The sequence below is a fragment of the Lepidochelys olivacea genome (genome assembly GCF_965140295.1).
Source record: "Lepidochelys olivacea isolate rLepOli2 genome assembly, chromosome: 2".
Taxonomy (NCBI): Eukaryota; Metazoa; Chordata; order Testudines; family Cheloniidae; genus Lepidochelys; species Lepidochelys olivacea.
This window is the reverse complement of record NC_140412.1, coordinates 155827278-155848209: the sequence shown is the minus strand read 5'-3', so window position 1 is coordinate 155848209 and position 20932 is coordinate 155827278. Positions and strand designations below refer to the sequence as shown.

Here is a 20932-nt window from a genome sequence, read left to right as displayed (position 1 = left end):
AGCACTAGTTTACCAAGAAAAAAAACCTTGAGACTATAGACAACAAGCAGCACTAGTTTACCAAGAAAAAAAACCTTGAGACACAAGTCAGATTGTAATTTTTTCTAAAACCAAAGTTACTACATGAGACAAGGTGGATGAGGGAATATCTTTTATTGGACCAACTTCCGTTGGTGAGAGATACAACCTTTCAAGCCACGCAGAGCTCTTCTTCAGGTCAGAGTTACTACATGAACAGAATACAAAGTGGATTTTAAAAATGCATTTAAATAGTGTTTTCTTGAAATCTTACTCTCAAAATTAATTAAAATTGGCTTGGATATGAAGACTCAGATTGAAACTGACTGATAGACTAAAAACAAAAAATGATAAAATGCAAGGTATTGAATATACTCTTGGGGGAATTCTGCACTACTGTGCAATGCAGAATTTGTGCAGAATTAATGTTCTACACAGAATTTCATTTTCCCCTGCAGAATTGGTGCTGCAGAGCTGCTGGCCACCACTAGGGGTGGCTGAACAGAGCAGAGCCTGGCTCTCCAGCTTGCAAATACAGGTTACTGCCAGAGGGAAGGGGAGCTGGAGGATTCCGGGCAGCTGCAGTTCCCAGCATGTCTTGAAGGAAGGAGACAGTGTGTAGGAAACTGCATACATGACCAGGATCCAACATCTGGCTGTTTCTTTCTCTGGGGGTAAGGGGTTTGGGTGTCTGGGCTGAGGGGGGAGGACGGGACACACCCCGCGGCTGGACTCTGGGACGGAGGTAGGAGGCTGCGGTGTCTGGGCTGGGGGGGGGGGGGGGGACCCTGCAGATGGGCTCAGGGTAGCAGGGAGAGTGGGTTTCTGGGATCGGAGAGGCAGAGCTTTCCCCCAAGAAGTACCCAACAAAAGCACAACAGAGAAACAGGAACCGGGTTGTCATAGGTGTTTCTTTAACTCTCTACTCCTAGGAGAATCTTTTTTGTTCTCTGTATTGTTACGGACATATTGATTGACTGGTATATTTAAATAAATCACCAAAATAATTGAAACTGATGTGATGATATTTTGTTTTTTGACAAATAAAATATGCAGAATTTTAAAATATTTTGGGCAGAATTTTTAATTTTTTGGTGCAGAATTCCTCTGGGAGTATGAATTGAAGAGGGTGGGGGAACAAAGTGTCCATAGGATACTGCAGAGATAAGTGTGAGGTTTGGCCTTATTTAAGATTTTCTCTAATTATCTTTGTGTCTATGTGGTGTTAAATAGGCTAAAGAACATTCACAGAAGATGTAGGAATTTAAGCTGGCCCAAAGAATCATGAAGTACTTATTGATAAGGGTAATAGGATGAAATTAAGAAAATGACCATTTAAAATGTATATTAGGAAAAAATGATGAATGTCCTTGGAAAAGGGCTTCCATCATTTCCATTGTCAGATTACCACTTAAGAAATTTAAAACTAGACTGGCCAATTCAGAATCATACAGTTACTATACGAAACAATCCTGCAGTACCATACAACCTTTTTATTTTACAGTTCTAACGTCTGGTATTAAAAAGCCACTTTACTTTACCTATTTGAAGTGTACAGAAAAATTTAGTCAGGCAAAACACAGTCAAAGTTTACCCCTAGGCAAACTGGGTATTTATTAGATTCTAGATGAAGACTGTTCATGCAAGGAACATCATCTGACTGCATAAAGCAAACACAATAAGACAGCAATAACTGATTTGTCAATTTGTCTGTGTATTTCAAATTGGGTGAATAACTGTGGTGTCTGGATATCACTTACAAGAATAAAAGCATAATTTATCCAAGAAAGACTACTAGGATCTTTTGCAGGTTTCAGCTGCTTGATGATCTCTCTCAAACATTTTATTGACAGATTTTTCTTATATAAAATCTTCCTGTGATACCCTGGCACCCCCTTATTCACCACGGTCATGTAATTAAGATGTTTTACACAAAGTATGCATTGTTGTGAGGTATCATTCTAAAAGTCTTGATCTGCTAAACATTAATATCTTGTTGGACTGTATGTGCTATCGTCGTATGTGAAGCTATGAAGTATGGCTATGTATGTGAAACATGTTGTGAGGTTGAACACACCCACAAGCAGCCTTTCCGGTACAATAGTAAAAAGGTCAAACAATGTTAATGGCTTATTGAGGAAATGCACACAAGCAAAGGATTACCCCAGGAACTGTGTACAATAGAAACCTCTCAGAGATAGCTCTACACAATGGGAACGGTTTGATTCATGTCACAGCAAAAGAGCTTTCCAAAAAGTGGGAAGAAGATATAAAAGGGGAACATAACATAATGATGGTACCTCACTCTCCCTACAACACCACAGCTGGAAAGACCTGAGGAACAAACACTGAACTGGGGGATGTGATAGTCCCAGGCTAAAGGGATTTCTAGTCTGTGTATTAAAACCTGGGAAACCCAAGCTGCAAAGCAAAGGCAGCTTGTGCCTCAAGAATCTGCCAGCCTGTTTATCACTCAGGGTGAGAATTTGCTAATTCATCTCCAACCTATCTAGTATGCTAAACTCAGTTTGTGTTTTTGTTTATTTACTCGGTAATCTGCTTAGATCTGTTTGCTATCACTTATAATCACTTGAAATCTATCTTTTTATAGATAATAAACTTATTTTATATTTTAATCCAAACCAGTGTGAGTTTGACTAAGGTATCTGGGGAAAATCTCAGCTCATTTACCACAAGCTATGCATGGTCCTCTTCATATTGAGGGAGAGACGGACCGGGTATTAAACCCGTATACTGGCCAGGGCAGGACAGTACTGCTCTGGGGTCCTAGGCTGGTGGTTAGAGAGCCTGCATGTAACTGCAGGTGGGTGTGTCCTTACTTGTGTGAATGCTGGTGAAAGTGCAAGCTTGGAGTACTTTGCAGCTTGTCACAGCAGCTCAGTGTGAGAGGGAGCCCAGGCTGGTGGGTCAGAGGGCTCAGTGGTACCCCAGTTCCAGGTGGCACCCTGGGGGGAACCCGTCACACTTCCCACATTCACTAATAATGTATTCATTTCAGACATCAAGTTTTTTCTTAGTTTCTTAAGATCCTAATTTAAACAACAGCAAGATCATTTTCAAAGTAACCCTTCCGTTCAGAGAACCAATTCTGGGCAAAGACACTGACAAAAGTGTAATACTTAACACTTCTATTTATATAGCAATTTTCAAAGCACCGGTCAAAAGTTAATCTGACAATAACCCATGTTTTACACACAAGTAAAGAACAGTTGTAGACACATGCAAAGACAAGAAGTTTCAAAGTACTTACTTAAAATGTCATCTATATTGCCACTATCTAGACTTGTTATTTCACTTCTTGCTGGATTCAGAAGCCACGATACCTGTAAAAAAAAACAAAAAACAAAAAACAGGTTTTAAATCTATATTTAACATTTATAATGTTTCAACATTGAGAAATAACGTATCTCACAGATTTTAAATATCATAGGTTAAAAATGACAATACATAACATAGCAAAAATTCAAGTAGTTTCAGAAAAAGGCACTACAAATTTGTAATTAAACTTTATTTACATATGTATAAATCCCTCGTGCAGTTAAAGTATTATCTGGTTATAACCTATTCAATTTTTCTCCCTTTTCTTTCAGTTCTAAATATGTTCAGTAAATATTACCGGTAATTTCTATGCCTTGAAGAAAAAAAAATCTCTATTCAGAAATTTACATTTTTAAAAACAGAAGACCAGTCCATTTACTCCTAGCAGTGAAATGAAAGCCACATATTAGCAATCCAATTGTCTTACTCCACAGAGAAAGATTTAGGAGTACAGTGTTAGCACCATCTAAGAGTTTTCAGCTAAGAGGGTTTTGTTGTTTGTTTGTTTCGGTTTTTTTAAATTGCAGTTGTGCCCAGCTAAACTAGCTTGTTTTCATATCCTCATTTTCTATGGTTCCTCACATCTCTTCAGTCCTTGAATGCAATGACATTCAATTGTATTAAACGTTTACAGAACCTATCACCATGACCGTTAGAGGCTTCAATTATAAAATTAAGTTACATATCTGGACTCATTGTAATTACTATGGCAATACCAAGTTCTATCCACATTTACTTACCATTTGTTTTAAAAAAGAGTCTAATAGCGTGATTAGCAGTTAAATGTAGAAAAAACATTTCAAGGCAGACAAGATATAATCAATAACAGATGAGGTTTTGGGTATCACATTGCCTTCCATTCTCCTCTCTGCAAAGATTAAGATTCCTTTGTGGTGCACGGAAATCTGGAAGGTAGAGAGGGGGCAAAAGCACCAAAGGAAAATGTATGAGAACTAGACAGTTTCACTTGCAGCTATGTGAAGAAACCACACTAGCTTATCAATTTCACTTTTCGTGCATAGATACAGGGGCTGAATGGTCTCCTGCATAGGCCATTCCTAAAGCAGAAATCAGCCATCACAGAAGGGAAGGTGGAATAGAAGACAAGACACACCACAGATAAATCTTCACTAATAAAATAGGAGAAATTTAACCACAGGATAACTAATGCTCATTAGCTATCCCACTGTAAAAACATAGTGGAGACAAGACACTGTCCTTTTATCACAATGTAAATGAGGCAAGGTCAACCCTGGGGTAGTAGGAGGAGCATAAGACTGCTGACCTCACCTAGTTACCTCATTCTGAATTATACAACTGCCCTATCTCCAGTTAGGATATTACAGTGAGATAAACTATTGTTAAAAGAGAGATCGAGAAAGAGAAATCTTTGTGTCAATTAAGACAAAGCCTTAAAGGAAGAGGTGGACCAAGAATCTCAGGAAAGGTGGAGAAGGGAAAAAAACAGAAGCAAAATTGCCTCATTTGGGATGGAGATTGAGTTTATTTGGGCTCACGTTAACAGTACTTGTAGTTATTGTATTGTAGCATAAATGAGACTCACAGCCGTAAATCTATGTATACTTTTCAAGTGGTATGTGAAGGGATGTAAGCAAAGTCTCTCTTTTTCCCTTACTGGGATTATCTAGCTTTTATTATCAATTCCCATTAAGCATCTATGATACTGATTTTAGATTTTCTAGATTCCAGTACCAACATAATTCAAGTGACAGGTCTCCCCTAGATGTTAGGAACATTGGAACGTTCACTTAGGCATATATAAATCAGCTTGGAAAACCATGGTAACATGTAACAGTAAGGCGTTATCTGTATCACTCAACCTGGTCCTTTTTGATTTTCTAAAAAACAATGGTATCTAGGGGAAAGCTTATAGAAAGCAAGATGTCTATTACTGAGACAGTGCATCTACAGTAGCTGTTTTTCAGTACCTCTCTCATACATGGACTGTTGAAGTCTTGGAATTCTAGTCTATATAGGTTTTTATACCATGGTCATCAGCATGGTATCTGAAGGCCTTCCAGCTGTTCTTTAAGCAATATGACTATACACCTGTCTCACTTGTTGTCATCTCAGGGAGAGAAGTCTGTGTACTGGAGTGTCTTAATTTGATAGGATTTCAGTTTGGGCTTTTAAAAATATATACATTGCTATATATTTACGTAACAGAAAGCAAGGTCAACAAAATGCACCTTGCACTTGGAGTGGAAGGCGGAGGTTTGTGATGGTCCTTAGTGGTTTGAGCATTGGTCTGCTAAACCCAGGGTTGTGAGTTCAATCCTTGAGGGGGCCATTTAGGGATCTGGGGCAACTATGGGGGATTAGTCCTGCTCTGAGCAGGGGACTGGACTAGATGACCTCCTGAGGTCTCTTTCAACCCTAATATTCTATGATTCCACAGTCTCAACCCAGCTCCAGAAAATGTTCCGTCTCCTCCACAGAATAGATTTATCCTTACTGCAGAATTGTGAAGTCCCAAAAAACTGAGAGTCTGAAATTATTTCCCTGAAGACTACTGGGTTTTGGGACTAGTCTCCTCTAATGGTCTTCCCATTAAGACAAGAACATGATATCCAGATATCTTCTCCAAATCCTGAAAAACTAAGAAAAAACCTCCAGAAAGTGGGACCTTCTAAGATGTACGACACAGGTCTGCAGAGGAACCTTTGTGACAGGCTTCTGTGTGACGCTCCACCTGCATTGCAGTTTCAGCATGTCAGATCCCCCGACATATCAACCTGAAAGGGTATAATTTCTTAAAGCCACAAATCTGTCGTTAGCATAGTGTTACTGTAGCAGTGGTCACAAATTCTGAAAACAAATTTTATCACCTGCATGTTTATTGTGGTAACCTGGTTTCAGAGTCAAAATACTAGTTTTACATTATCATGGTGTTTAGTAATATATGCTTACTTTAAATGGGGCAGGAACTCGTTAAGTGTTTATGTTTATATTTGTAAAATACATCTTACCACGATGTGCATGTACTTTACTGAAAACCAAGTACAGGGTTCACTGACCAAGATAAAACCATACCCCAATCCAGAGAAACAAAATATAAACTAGTATTTCCCAATACAAACATGTGAGGCAAACTGTTCAAAGAGAGGAGCCTTAAAGAAAAAGTAAAATGTTTGGTAGCTTTCTCGAAGTCTGTTATTGCATCAAGGTTTGGTACAACTACTGAAACAAAGCCCAAAAAACAGAGTCTTCAGACATTGCAGTGAAGATAGAGTGGCACTTAGACACTCATTTCTCATTTTCGTTAAAACTAGCGTACAGTATACCTTTCCCCAAAGCTCCATTAGTCTGAAGCTACTGAAATATTCCATTTCTCATGAGAAGTATAAAAGAATGACGTCCAATATCTTTGTAAAAAGTTGTGACATATCAACATATTGACAAAACAGCTGAGGATGCCAAAACCTTCACAATGGATGGATAAGGCTAAATGTAAAAAAAAAACAAAGAAAAAAAAAAGTGTATCTTCTTATATGAAACATTATGCCAATCAATATGCAACGTTTATGTTCAGTTCAGAGGTTTTTAACATATAAACTGCCCAAGGCAAGAAAACATCGCCTTTTGACCCAATAATCCATGAGATGAAAGAAGTTTTTTTTTAAATTACTATTAATATTCAACATGAAGGGAGATGCAGTTTCCTTATTTAAATTGCTAAGAAGCTACACTGTTCTGACAAATTTTATCTTGGCTTCTAGTGAAGTCTATGAATGCCACCCTTGGGCAACAAACAAGATCCTTTTGAGGAAATCATCTCTGAATGTCAATTGCATTCTTGTTCAAAAACAGGCATTGAAGGTATGCTTTTAAAAGCATACTGCTAAACAAAATGCGCCAGAACAAAAATATTTAGGTAATCAGAAAGTAGTATATTTAAAAATATTTATTTAGATTAAATAATAATAAAAAAGTCACCTATAAGACCTTTAGATACCTTGACACTTACTTAATTTTGTAATAGTACAATACGCACAGCAGCTTTTAAAGTCAAACATCAAACAGGAACAAACTAACTCAACTCAGCCAACAAATCCATTACGAAAACCTTTTCACCAACAGAATTTCATGGAATATACCTTCAATGGTCTCCAAGAACTTTATCAAATAAATGGCTATTATGGTATTTACTACTAAGCAAGGGCTATCTTAGAGTTTCATTGGGTCTATTTGTAACCTCATAACTTTCTAAAACATTCTCCTTTGTAGCTGAACTTAATACTTGGTTTCAACTCAAATGTGGTTTTTGGTGGAAAGTCTCAGTGAGATCTGTTTCCCTATTCTTAAGCGATAGACGAATGTGGGAGGGGGGAATACTTCTCACTGTGAAAAGGAGACTTTTTGTACATTTGATACTTAAAAATGGACTGATCTTGAGATAAACATACACTTAAGTAGAACATGGAGTAACCTGGGCTTCTTATTAACAGTTCCTATGTACCTTTTGATGGCAGTTTCCTCCTCTAAAAGTTCCAGTGGAAGAACGAGCCAAGCATGGCCAAAAGAAACGGGAAGTTAGTGCACATCTACAATACATTCAAGTCAAGGGAACTGGGTACAACACTGAACCAAACTGTAGCACCAATGGTACTTTGCTCATCTTCACAGGCTACAGCCTTGGACATGTTTAATGCACACTACAAATCGGAACAGATCTGCTGACTTGGCTGTACCTGGTATAGGTGGGACCTTAGGGTAAATATAATGGAAAAAGACTTGAGATAAAGTTGGATGATCTTAATAAAGGACTTGCCACACTGGATTAGACCATGGTCCATCTAGTCCAGGATCCCATCTCTTCAAAGATGCTTCAGAGCAAGGTACAAGAAACTCTATAGTGGGCAGTTACAGAATAATGTCCACAGAAAAAAGAAATTCCCCTACCTCTGTCATGTAGGGTTTGACTTATGCCCTGAAGCACAAGGGTTTAATATCTGTTCCAACCCCAACTATGCACCATTTTTTTTAACCTAAGGTGACAGCAATGTTACTCAATACCCACATTGCATGTCCAAATTAATTAGTTCCATGTTACTACTACTTTACTTTATTCTCTGATTATTAAGTGACTCTTCCCCCCACATTTTGCTCTATTCATTGGTGTTTGCACACACTAATTGCTAACTGAACAGAAGAGGCAGACCTGGATAGGCAAAATCCATTTGTCATATTTCTTATTTTAAATACTTCCTTGCAAAAATACTGAAGTGGTTTAAATGTGTGTGTGAATAAGACAATCTTAAAAAGCAAGCACTAGGCTAGACCTATGGTATTTCAGGTTCTTTCTTTTTTTGGAATTCACATCATGAAATAGAGGTCTTCATTTCCAGTATAAACTGTCTAGAGAATATAGGTAATCTATTATTCCCTAGGGCATCATGGTTTCCAATTAGCATTGCATCTGAAAGGCGACTAACAGTAATAGCTTAGTTTAGTCTCACTAAACCTTTCATTTACCTTTCTTTCTGCTAAAGGCACAGGACCAACTGCCTCTCCTCTCTACCAGGAAATTATTTTTGTGCCTGGTAAACAGCTCTATCCCATTTCTAATCCAGATTGACATATTGGAGCTATCATCTGAAGCCCTAACCCCACAGGATTCTGTGCCTGACTTTCAGTCCCCAGGTACATTTCTCTTTCTGCACAGTGCTAATCTTCTGCTGCTTTGAGATTTGCATTAACCTGGCAGGCAACAGGAAGCACAAGGGTTTGCAGCCTGTTGCAGGTGGATACAAGTTGTGAGCAATTCCAGGAGAAAGTAGCACTGAATCAGACAGGGAGGACAGTTTAACCCTTAACTGGTACAGAAACACCCAAGAGTGATCCTGAACATTCCCATAATTAAGATTTATTGAGTACTGCCAGTCCTTATCTGGTGATTAAACACAATACTGTTTGCTATTTTTTGTACTGTAAAGATGTCTCTCTGAACTGATTAGTTCATAAAGCCTTCAAGAACAATCACTTCTTAAAGGTTTTTACTGAAAAAATGTGGTAGCTGCAACTTTTCATAACTACAACAATAAGAAAATAAGTTTTTTCTACTATTTGTATTTTGTACAACAGCTATAGCTACAACTTGATTTGAAAAATATAAACATTAGAAATACAGCCACTTAAAAAAAAAAATCTATCTATTGTAGTTACAATCACTAACTTGGGACAACAACTAACACAAACCAATCTGGATTATTTATATTTTGTTTTTTTTATTTGAACCTGGTAGTTCTAGCCTTATATTTACTAATTATTGTGAGAGCTGACATATCTATTTGGGCTACATTGTTCTGTAACAGTTGCACTGGAGTCACTAGGCAAATAGAGCAATATGTTAAATATGAGTAGGGTTTTTTTATATATAAAAAATTTTTAGCTAAAGATGACAGCTTCCCAAAATGACTCCACTTTCTTTCATATTGGTGCGACCAATTTTTGTAGGGGTGAAGACAGTCTCTTTCAAAGAGCTTTCCAGGTTCTCTTTTGTGTAGGCGGACTTTTGGAGGGGCAAAATGGGATTTTTGTTCCTGTAACTGGAAAAAATCTGAGCCCCATCTGGTTCCTTCTTTTTTTTTTAATCCCCCACTGTTGTGGTTAGTTCGGTAAAGTGGAGCAGAAAATGGAGCAGTTCTTTTCCTGCCTATAGGGGTAGAATAAGGTTTGCGGTGCATTTAGCAAAGGTTTTCAGGTGCTCCAGTTGCATCTGCTTTCAAATATCTTTGAATTTATGAAATTCCAGATTGTACTGATTCTGCACCCCTAATCATAGCCAGGGCCGGCTGCAGGCACCAGCTTTCCAAGCAGGTGCTTGGGGCGGCAGTCCGGGTCCCACGGTGGCAATTCGGTGGCAGCTCCACCGCTCTTCCTGCCGTGGTGGCTTTTGGGCGGCAGCTCCGCCTGGCAATTCAGTGGTGACTGCTTGGGGCGGCAAAATTGGTAGAGCCGCCCCTGATCATAGCAAATCTTATCCTTAAGTGTCTGGAACTAGCTATGACAAGTGATCCTATTGAGGTGGAAAGGAGTTGGATTGTTATCATGACATATGTGACAGGAAGAAAATCATGGGGAAAAAAAAAACCCTATCTAAATGGCCTCCATTACTACAGCATACTATACTTTTGCTTTGCTTCAGAAACCAATGAGCTAATCTGGTTCCACCTTTCTAGAAATATTTCCTAACTAATTAATTCAGTTTTCTGGATTTTGTTTTGATCGTTTTAACTAGACTGTCATAAGGTTTTTCTTTAGCTAGATCAAAGTACAGCTATACATTTTTATCTATTATATTTTAAAAATATCTTTCTTTGGAAAAATAAGGTAGAGTCAGTTCTACTGAAATGCCTTCTAAAATGCAATTGAAAAAAATTAATTGAATACAGAAAAGACGGCATGTCATTTTCCATTGACATTCCCTCCCTGAAGGAGATTATATATGTGCACTGAGTAAAGCCATGCCTCAATTTTTGCTTTCTCACTTTAGTATTTGATTAGGTAGCCATGACCATCTCTTTCAAGAAAAGAAATTTATTAACAGGATTTTTAAATCTATAATAACTAGTCATCGCTATTATAAGAACACAAGAACAGTCATACTGGGTCAGATCAAAAGTCTATGTAGCCCAGTATCCTGTCTTCTGACAGTGGCCAATGCCAGGTGAGACAGAGGGAATGAACAGAAAATCATCAAGTGATCCATTCCTTGTCACCCATTCCCAGCTTCTGGCAAACAGAGGCTAGGGACACCATCCCTGCCCATCTTGGCTAACAGCCATTGATGCATGATGCTCCACAAATTTATCTAGTTCTTTTTTGAACCCTGTTATAGTCTTGACCATCACAACATCCTCTGGCAAGGAGAATGGGCTAAGTAGATAAAGGAGTATCCACGGCTTCTGTGTTATGGATAAAGAAAAGGAGTACTTGTGGCACCTTAGAGACTAACCCATTTATTTGAGCATGAGCTCTCGTGCTCACTAAGTCTCTAAGGCGCCATTAGCACTCCTTTTCTTTTTGCGAATACAGACTAACACGGCTGCTACTCTGAAACCTGTGTTATGGATGTGCTGCGCATATGATGCAGCTTTGCAGTGTTGATATTGAAGATCTGACAGCTTTATTATACGTGAAAAAAGTGAAAAGCATTGTCAAGTTTTTAAAAAATAAACAAGTACCAGCAGCTATTTTTCAGAATCAGTTAGTACAGCACTCAATTTCATCCACATTACCTGTCATACTCAATGGGCAACTTCTATTATCTAGCTCTTCAATCAGCTGCTGTTGAAGAAAAGGTGGCCAAGTCTTGCTCCTGAGTAATCCGCACTGACATTGGCATCCGATGAAGTGAGCTGTAGCTCACGAAAGCTTATGCTCTAATAAATTGGTTCGTCTCTAAGGTGCCACAAGTCCTCCTTTTCTTTTTGCGAATACAGACTAACACGGCTGCTACTCTGAAAACTGACATTTTTGATGATGATGTCTTTTGGATGCAAAACTCACTCATTTCACTGTTTGAACCTGTAGCTGAGTTCATTCAGAAAATGTAAAGAGAAGGTTACTCAGCTTGTGCAGTAACTGAGGTTCTTCAAGATGTGACTCCCTGTGGGTGCTCTACTCCAGGTGACAGTGGTCAGTTTGGGGAATCGTCCATGCAAAAACCAGAAATAGACTTCAGACCACCTCTGCTGAAAAGTAGTGACCATGTATCAAAATTCAAGATTAAAGAAGAAAATGGCAGATGAAGAATTGATTCAGTATTCATCAGATGAAGGGGATACCGATTAATGTGATCATGACAATGAAAAAGATATAGATGAAGCAGATGAAGAAAAAGAAGATAGTGAAATGCAAGATCCCTGAAGAATTGGTCTGCTGCCTGACTAGTATATGTGCATTTAAAAATGACTCTCTTAAAAAATATTTGCTCTCTGATTGTTTTATTTCTATTTAATTTCATTTTTTTCTTTTGTTACTTCAGTCTTGAATAATGTTCACATTTAAATATTAGTCTAACATTGCTAAAAGGTAATTATTCTTTCATTTTTTAGAACTTCAATTGTTTTTTGCATTTTTCTGTGTTAAAATAACTCAGTTAAGTAACGTTTTTGTCATTAGACATGAATATCTAAGGTTAAGTCGACTGGAAACCATAAAGGTTGACTCTTTTTTTGTTACTGTTCTAATAGACTGTTGCTTTAAAATATTTGACAATTTTTGATCAGTCAAATGCCCAACCCTACTATACCTATTTAATGAAGATCACAAAGAGATTCCATATAAAATACTCTTTGTGCTCCAAAATGGCTGAACTAATTTTGCTTATACTACAAAAAGAGAGATTTTCTCCTTTGGGCAAAGACAAACCTGGGAAATTTCAGCCTGAAAAGTGAAAGATTTGAAGAGATGGCCTTCTGAAAACAGGGGTTAGAATGGAAAGCTTAAATACAGAGGTTCCTACCACAACACACTATCTAATTCTTTCTTTAATCCAAAGATTTATTTTATAATCTGAAACAAAAAAAGTCAGATGCCCTAGTCATAAGAGGTTCCATCCCTTGGCTAAATCAAGGATTTCTCAAAAGTTAACAGAGTGAGAATGGCTTTAGCATTTAGCAATCAATTTGAATCAAAGCATGAATATTTTGTGAAAAAATTACATTAATCTAGCTCAGGACATAAAAATAGATATAGTGATTTTAACCTCTAGGAGACGAGAGGTGATCAAAATGAATATTTCAGACAAAATAATCTCACCGGAAGGAATTTCTCACAGGTTAACATACATATCTGTATACTAAAAGATAAATTAGAAAATATCTTCTTCATAGCTGAGGGTGGATGCCCCCCATATCTATGAATCATGTTCATAATCTGAAGGTATTGTTGGAACCATAGCTACTGTTGGACAATCACATAGCAGTCATGACCAGAAATATTTCCCTTCCCCCACCCTGGCACTTATCTGCATCTGGTTAGGAAACTGTGGCAGTTTCTTTTAGACAAAGACCTTTCCACTGCAAGCCATGCCTGTGTCATCTCCAGACTGGACTACTATAGTGTGCTCCATGTGGGGCTATACCTTAATATTTAGCTTGGCTCTGCAGGAGTACATTGTTCCTGTACTCCCTTATTTGCACTTTGGTTTCAGGATTAAGTTTAAAGTGTTTGCTCTGATCTGAGACCAACTCTCCCCATGCCCTACTGTTACAGTTGTGATCAGAGGAACTTGAGCTGGATTTTCCTGTGATTTAAAAAGAGAAAGGGCTCATGGTAAAGCATACCACATGAGCATCTTAGGCTTTGGAACAAACTCTCTTCCCTTAATTCAAAATACCTGCCAGTTGATCTTCAGGTGTACCTATTTATTCTTCTTTGCTGATAGAGAAGTTTGATGTAAACCAAGATCTATGCAGGAGTGGGAAGTTTTGTAAGGCTGATATGTTTTGGCTTTTTGCCAGTTTTTCATTTTATTTCTGTAATTATTGCAAAAATCACCTAGAGGTGGTGTAGTTTATAAAAATACACCTTTGGGAAGTGAAAACAGGAGAAAAAATATAAAATGATGTAGGACAGCACAGATAAAAGATGTCTTGTTTTACCCTGTTTATGAAACTAATACTATTCAGGTTTCAGAGTAGCAGCCATGTTAGTCTGTATTCGCAAAAAGAAAAGGAGTACTTGTGGCACCTTAGAGGCTAACAAATTTATTTGAGCAAGTGAGCTGCAGCTCACAAAAGCTTATGTTCAAATAAATTTGTTAGTCTCTAAGGTGCCAAAAGTACTCCTTTTCTTTTTGCTAATACTATTCAGCAGACTTAATAGCGTGGATTTCGTCTTGAAAACTGAGCAAACACATTCCCATTTATTAACCTTGTTTTAAAGGGCAATACTGCGTAGGAGTGCTGTGCGCTATCAGACAACTTCTGTTTTAACCTAGAGGTGGCTTCACTTCAGGGACAGGTTAAGGAGTATAGCTTAGGCTACCAGTGAACTTCATAACGTAGCAATGCTTTAAGAAGAATGCCATTATAGAAAACTAAACTAAACCAGATTAGTGGGCTGGAATGTAACGTAACTACTGGGGCACATCCTCCCCCCCATCCCATTTTCCCAAAGGGAGCAGAAGATAACACTATAACTGCTAGAGAATGCAGGTGGATAGAAAGCAACCTCAGTCTTTGATACTGAAATGTTATTGTTTTGTTAATAAAAAGAAAAGGAGTACTTGTGGCACCTTAGAGACTAACCAATTTATTTGAGCATGAGCTTTCGTGAGCTACAGCTCACTTCATCAAGTGAGCTGTAGCTCACGAAAGCTCATGCTCAAATAAATTGGTTAGTCTCTAAGGTGCCACAAGTACTCCTTTTCTTTTTGCGAATACAGACTAACAGGGCTATTACTCTGAAACCTGTTTTGTTAATGCTGCTGCTGCCTACAACTTGTCAGTCAGGGTTAAGTGTAAGGATACAGAAATGCTGCTATTTGATCAGTTGTGTTATCTTTGTTTAGTTCTAGGTAGTCCTTGCTTTCAAGCAGATTAAAGACATACAGACTCCAATATTTTCACACAGAGGGGTGTGTGTGTGTGTGTAGATCAGCAGCAAGACTTCTAGTTTATTCTGTCCTTTTATCCCCACCCTCCATCTAATTTACCACTATATGACAGGTCCCCACCACCCAAGAGAAAACCCTGCATACTGGCCTCAATCCACAATTCTGCTTTCACTGAACACACTCACCCAATTGAGGCTAGAGTCCAGACACTCATCTGATTTAGTGGCACATGCCATAGACCACAACGTTTCACAGACTACCCTCCATGATCCCATTCACCAATCCACTATGGGCTAGAAATTTTACCCAACACTTTCAATATTAGTGAGAGACCCCAGGCTCCACAGAAATTCTTTGTGTTCATCTTGAACATATAGGTAACAGATCTTCCTGAACAACCTACATACTGTTATCCTGAGAGATATACAGGTGACTGCTTGGATGACCAGTCTCTGAGACTGGGTGGGAATGCACCCATCAATTAATGTAACCATCAGGATGAGTTAATCAGAAGCTCCCCACCTAAGACAGAAAGAGGTTTTGAACCTTTCCAGAGTTTGGACTGAGTAGACGGAAGGGTTTGCAGAGTATAATTTATGTTGGGGGTGGAACAAGGGAGATGGAGAAGAGCACAGAAACTGAACAGGAGAGGGAGAGACAGACAGACACTGAGAAGCAAAAAGAAAGCCAAGCAGTAGCCTGTAAGCACAGCATGATCCTGGAAAAGCAAGAGCATGTTTTTGGGTTTGGTGTTGGCTAAAGAGGATTGGGGCCATAAGCCAAGAAATTGCTTCTTTTTTTCCATGGCTCCTCTTGCATTTGGAGAAGCTGAACTTTGCACATTCCTCGTAAATAAACAGGATTGCATCAAAGAAAATACCAGACTCCATTATGAAGGGACATACAAATGTTTAGCATATCTGGCATGTAAATGCCTTGCAATGCCAGCTACAAAAGTGCCATGCAAATGCCTGTTCTCACTTTCTGGTGACACTGTAAATAAGAACAGGGCTGCATTATCTCTTGTAAATGTAAACAAACTTGTTTGTCTTAGCGATTGGCTGAACAAGAAGTAGGCTTAACAAGAAGTAGGACTTGTAGCCTCTGAAGTTTTACATTGGTTTATTTTTGAGTGCAGTTATGTAACAAAAAAAAAATCTACATTTGTAAGTTGCTCTTTCACAACAAAGAGATTGCACTACAGTACATGTATGAGGTGAATTGAAAAAATACTATTTCTTTTGTTTATCATTTTTAGTGCAAATATTGACAGTCCTATTAAATATACATCCTCCTATCCAAATTTGGATAGGACAATAAGCCTCAAAGTTCTCGTTTGGTCACTTCGGTTATTTGGGAATAAAAAAGGCCCCCAAATTTTTCTTAAGTGGGGAAAAAATGAACTTAGGTTTACAATAAATAAGTTTACAGTACTCCATAACCGTGTATACCTGAAGCAATTTAGCTTGGACTTCCAAAGGAAGATTCGGCTTTGGGATGAGACTATGCATACAAAGTTACAGCCTAAAAGGACATTTTTCATTAAGTTACAAATAACTGAAAAGTGAAAGAGTTTATTACAAAAATCTCTTCTAAATGAAGTCCTAAGGCTTGCTCCATACAAAAGTTAACACACACACACACAAATGGAACAGAAAACCTAAGATTTTCAAACCAGAAGAGATTTTCACATATTTCTCAGTATTTGGGGACTTGTTCTTTGAATTATCAATTTAAGAATGGTTTCAGAGTGGTAGCCGTGTTAGTCTGTATCAGGAAAAAGAATGACAAGTACTTGTGGCACTTTAGAGAATTTGTTAGTCTCTAAGGTGCCACAAGTACTCCTCAATTTAAGAATGTTAGGATTCATTTCTGCTAAACACTGCAGCCAGAGAGAGTTATTACAAGATAAATTGATCACTATATTGTTTTAGGTTAACATCTTGAATATAGAATATCCAATAGCTAAAATTTAAACAGGATTACATATTTAAATATTTATATGGTTTTAACTAACATTGCTGTCATTTGTTAGCCCAAAATGAAATGAAAAAAAAAATCCTATCCCATCTTAATTATACTGTTTTTAACTACACCAGCTTTAAATGTCAATCAGAGGTAATCCCCAAGAGGCCCACATACTTGCTGAGCTGCCTTCACTAATTAATGGATCATTAGTAAGGAAGAACCCCTTACTGCTACCCTGTGCACCACATACTGTCTTAATTACCTTTGTAAAGCAACCAATTTGTCTTTCACTCATTTGGTCTGAAATCCCAAGTGATTTGACTCAAAAAGCTTTATGTATAAAAATGTTTTAAGATAATTTCATTTTAGACATCAGCCAAAAAAAAAAAAAAAGTGGAGACAGTTTTCACCAAGATTTAAGAAAGAGGGTTTTAATAGTTAACTAAAAAAAAACAGTTAAATGTGAAGTTGAGAGCAGTAATAGTACAATATAGAAAGTAAAAAACAATCCTTACAGAATCACAAATTTGCATATATCAATCAGACACAGTCTCTCTGCAGCTATTGACACAGCTGGCCATGATGTACTGCTGATCTGATTACATGACATAGCTGGAGTAGATGGCACAGCACTATAATGGTTAGTCATTCCTTTTCAATAGTACCCAGAGAGTGATTTCCTCTTCCCTAGAAATCTTTGCCTGCAGAGTCCCCAAGGAATGAAATCCATTCCTCTTCCTGTTGTATAGCTACATGAGACCACTTGGAAAAGTAGCAACATGCCAGGCACTCAACCGCCAACAATTTGACAACACAGTGGCATATCTCCTTTTCCACAGATGCAAAAACACAAACTCAAGTCAGGCATGATTAAAGTGAGGCTAAGCAAAAAAGAGAAGACACTGAAGAACTGGCTGGGTTACCATCTTCCCCTTTAACAAGGGCATCTGGCCCAGTCCTCCTCTCCCAGCCCATGTGTCAAAGTTGTGGAATGACTCAGGTTCATATCTGACTCTGCACTTAGCCTAGAAGACCAGGTAGCGCCAGTGATAAAAAAAAAAATGCTTTCTTCCACCTCCAGCTTGCTAGAAGTCTCATCTCTTCCTCCCAGAACTGATCACAGTGATCTATGCTTGCGTCACCTCCACATCAGATTACTGGAACTCCTTGTATTTGGGGCTTAAGGTGGCAGCAATGGAGAGACTTCAGATCATGTGAAATATGGCAGCCTGCTGCCTCAGTAGGCAGGTCACCATAAGCACATTACTTCTGTGTTCTAATTCACTTTCATTGCTGCTTAAACTTTTAAGAGTGGGTCAGGACTCATCAACTCCTCCATCTACAATCCTCCAAGACAGTTTTGCTGCTCTGGGACAACACACCCAACAAAACCCAGGACAAATAATGAGAGAGCTGGAGACAAGTACAAAGCATTCAATTATGGAACAAGCTTCCAGAAGACTTCTGACTCATGCAGATTCTGACCACTTTCAGAGTATGTTATAAAGACAAAAGACGTTCCTCTTTGACAACATTTCCCACTATGGCCAAATTAATGTGAAGAGAGGAGGGCAGGAGAAAGGAAAAACAATAAAACAGAACACATGAATAACCCAGAACATCTGCCTCTACCTGGGAAGGGAGAAGAGCAGGAGACTCACTAAGTCCTCTAGTGCCCTCATTATGCAGATTTAATACCTGAGATGAAGTCAGCTTTTCAGATTGCGCATATAGAAAACTTTTGATGGATGAAATCCTGGTCCTAATGAAATCAACGGGAGTTTTTCTACTGACTTCAACGGGGCTGAGATTTCACCCTCACTGAGAATTACCACGACCCTTTGTGTACGTCTTAGCTGTCAAGAGGCCCAACATGATGTAATATTAAATATAGTTTTCCCAGCTGTTAAAGCAAGGCATAGAGTCCAGTGATCACCACTGGCTGAATCACCAGGCAGGCTTTAAAGAGCATCACATAGTTCAGTACCAACTGAAGTCTGCAAGTTCAGCGGGCTCATCTGGGGAATACGGTCAGGGAAAATCATACCTCTGTGGGAGTTTTACACGTAACTATTTTAAATTAGAATGAGATGAATGCTTCTTAGCTTTCATGGTCAGTCAGCTCTTCACTAGTAGCATCCCTCAAAAAAAGAGGGAGATATGAAACAGCGTGTTACACCTACGCTGTCAATTAATCGCAGTTAACACACGCAATTAACTCAAAAAAATTAATTGTGATTAATCGCAGTGTTAAACAATAGAATACAAATGGAAATGTATTAAATATTTTTGATGTTTGTCTACATTTTCAACTATATCTATTTCAATTACAACACAGAATACAAAGTGTACAGTGCTCACCTTATATTATTTGAGTACAAATATTTGCACTGTAAAAATGATAAACAAGACATATTTTTCAATTCACTTCATACAAATACTGTAGTGCAATCTCTTTATCATGAAAGTGCAACTTATAAATGTATTTTTTGTTACATAACTACACTCAAAAACAAAACAATATAAAACTTTAGAGCCTATAAGTCCACTCAGTCCTACTTTGTACTAAATTGTTCCAAAAAACCACTTCACATTGTTATATTCAAACTTCCAGAGAAATTAACATCAGGCAATTTACTGCTTGTTTGTTTTGAGTCATTATGACAAAATGAAATGCATCATTCAATATATTCTCACTTCCAGGGTATAGTAACAGAACTTGGTGTTAAATCGAAAGGATTTTCTGTGAGTCTTTTTAATGTGTGGGTATGTGCGAGGAGGCGAGCAGGGGTGTGTGAGAGGAGGTGAGTGGCAGGCAGATGGAGGGGGTGATGAGGAGTCCCGGACTGGCCAAAGCCCAGAGCACACACTCTCCCCTGCCCCCGCCGTCCAGAGGAGCTCCAGGCTGGCTGAAGCCCCGAGCCCGCACATCTGCCCAGAGGAGCCCCGGACCACCTGCAGCTGTGCCTCCCCACTCCTCCTCCAAGCCACCCAGATGTTTTTCATTATTATTTGAACTTCTATTGTGTCAAAGCATTTTTAAATTTACTTCAGAATTGTTATACAGACAACCACTTTTACCAAAAAAGCAAAAGAAACAATAATAAAAAAAGACAAGAACATGCAAAGCACCTTATTTGTGTCTCTATTCTGTTAGGTCCAGAAAAGAACAGAGACAATTGTGCATGATTTTTATTACTGAGTCTGCAAAAACACAACCCAAAACCTTACATAAATAAATTACAAAGATTTGGATGTATATATGTGCATATTACTTTAACAACTTTAGGAAAAAAAAATAATTTTAGGAAAAAGTGTCAGTGAGGTCACCAGCAAGAGTTGGTGGCCGCACTCTGAGGCCACCAAAAAATCTGTTGCAAAAACCCCTGGCCTAGAGAGCCCCTGCCCTCACAGAACGAGGGTGCAGAGCCCCTGAGTTGAAGGAAAAAAGAACTGAGGCTTGCACAGGAGCCCAGTGAACTCTGAAGTGGACACTGATACTCCCTTGCAGGGAGCTGCTTAAAGGCTTTTCTTCACCTTTCTTTTGTTTCGCCCCTTCTACGAACTATGGGCTATTTGTTGGCATCGCTGGGGACACAGACGGGACAACACAGTCAGTATGCTCCAGCTGGAAAGTGAATACCAACCGTCTAAAAAGACACTCTGCAGAATCTGCTGTGGTGAAGATGGAGTTATTGGACTCATGTGCATGCATTCCCCATGGAGCCTAATGGGAATGTCCTACCACGGACTGATTTGTGACACCAGGCCTAAAGGAGGCCAAAACCTTCAAACTCAATCAAGATCTGTTTCAATTTAAAGCTGAACTGGAAACTCTTTGGTAGTTCACTGACTGACGCATTTTTAAAGCCATTATCCTCAACACCTACAAATGCTTTGGTAGGTAAGCTGCACACTGAAAGAGCCTCTGGAGAAAGTGAACTTAAAATTTGGAGTATAAGGCCAAAGTCAGCAAAGAATAATATCTGATATTAGTAACTTGTATTAACTTAGAGGGAG

General features: G+C 38.5%; 1 protein-coding gene across 1 annotated transcript in view; it reads right to left on the bottom strand.

The window, feature by feature from the left end:
- ERP44 (endoplasmic reticulum protein 44) overlaps positions 1-20932 on the bottom strand; it is a 131032-nt gene that overhangs the window by 105352 nt on the left and 4748 nt on the right. The window contains exon 2 of the mRNA XM_084620990.1: positions 3290-3362. Within this exon, the coding sequence (XP_084477116.1) occupies positions 3290-3362 (73 nt within the window). The remainder of the gene's footprint in view (positions 1-3289; positions 3363-20932) is intronic.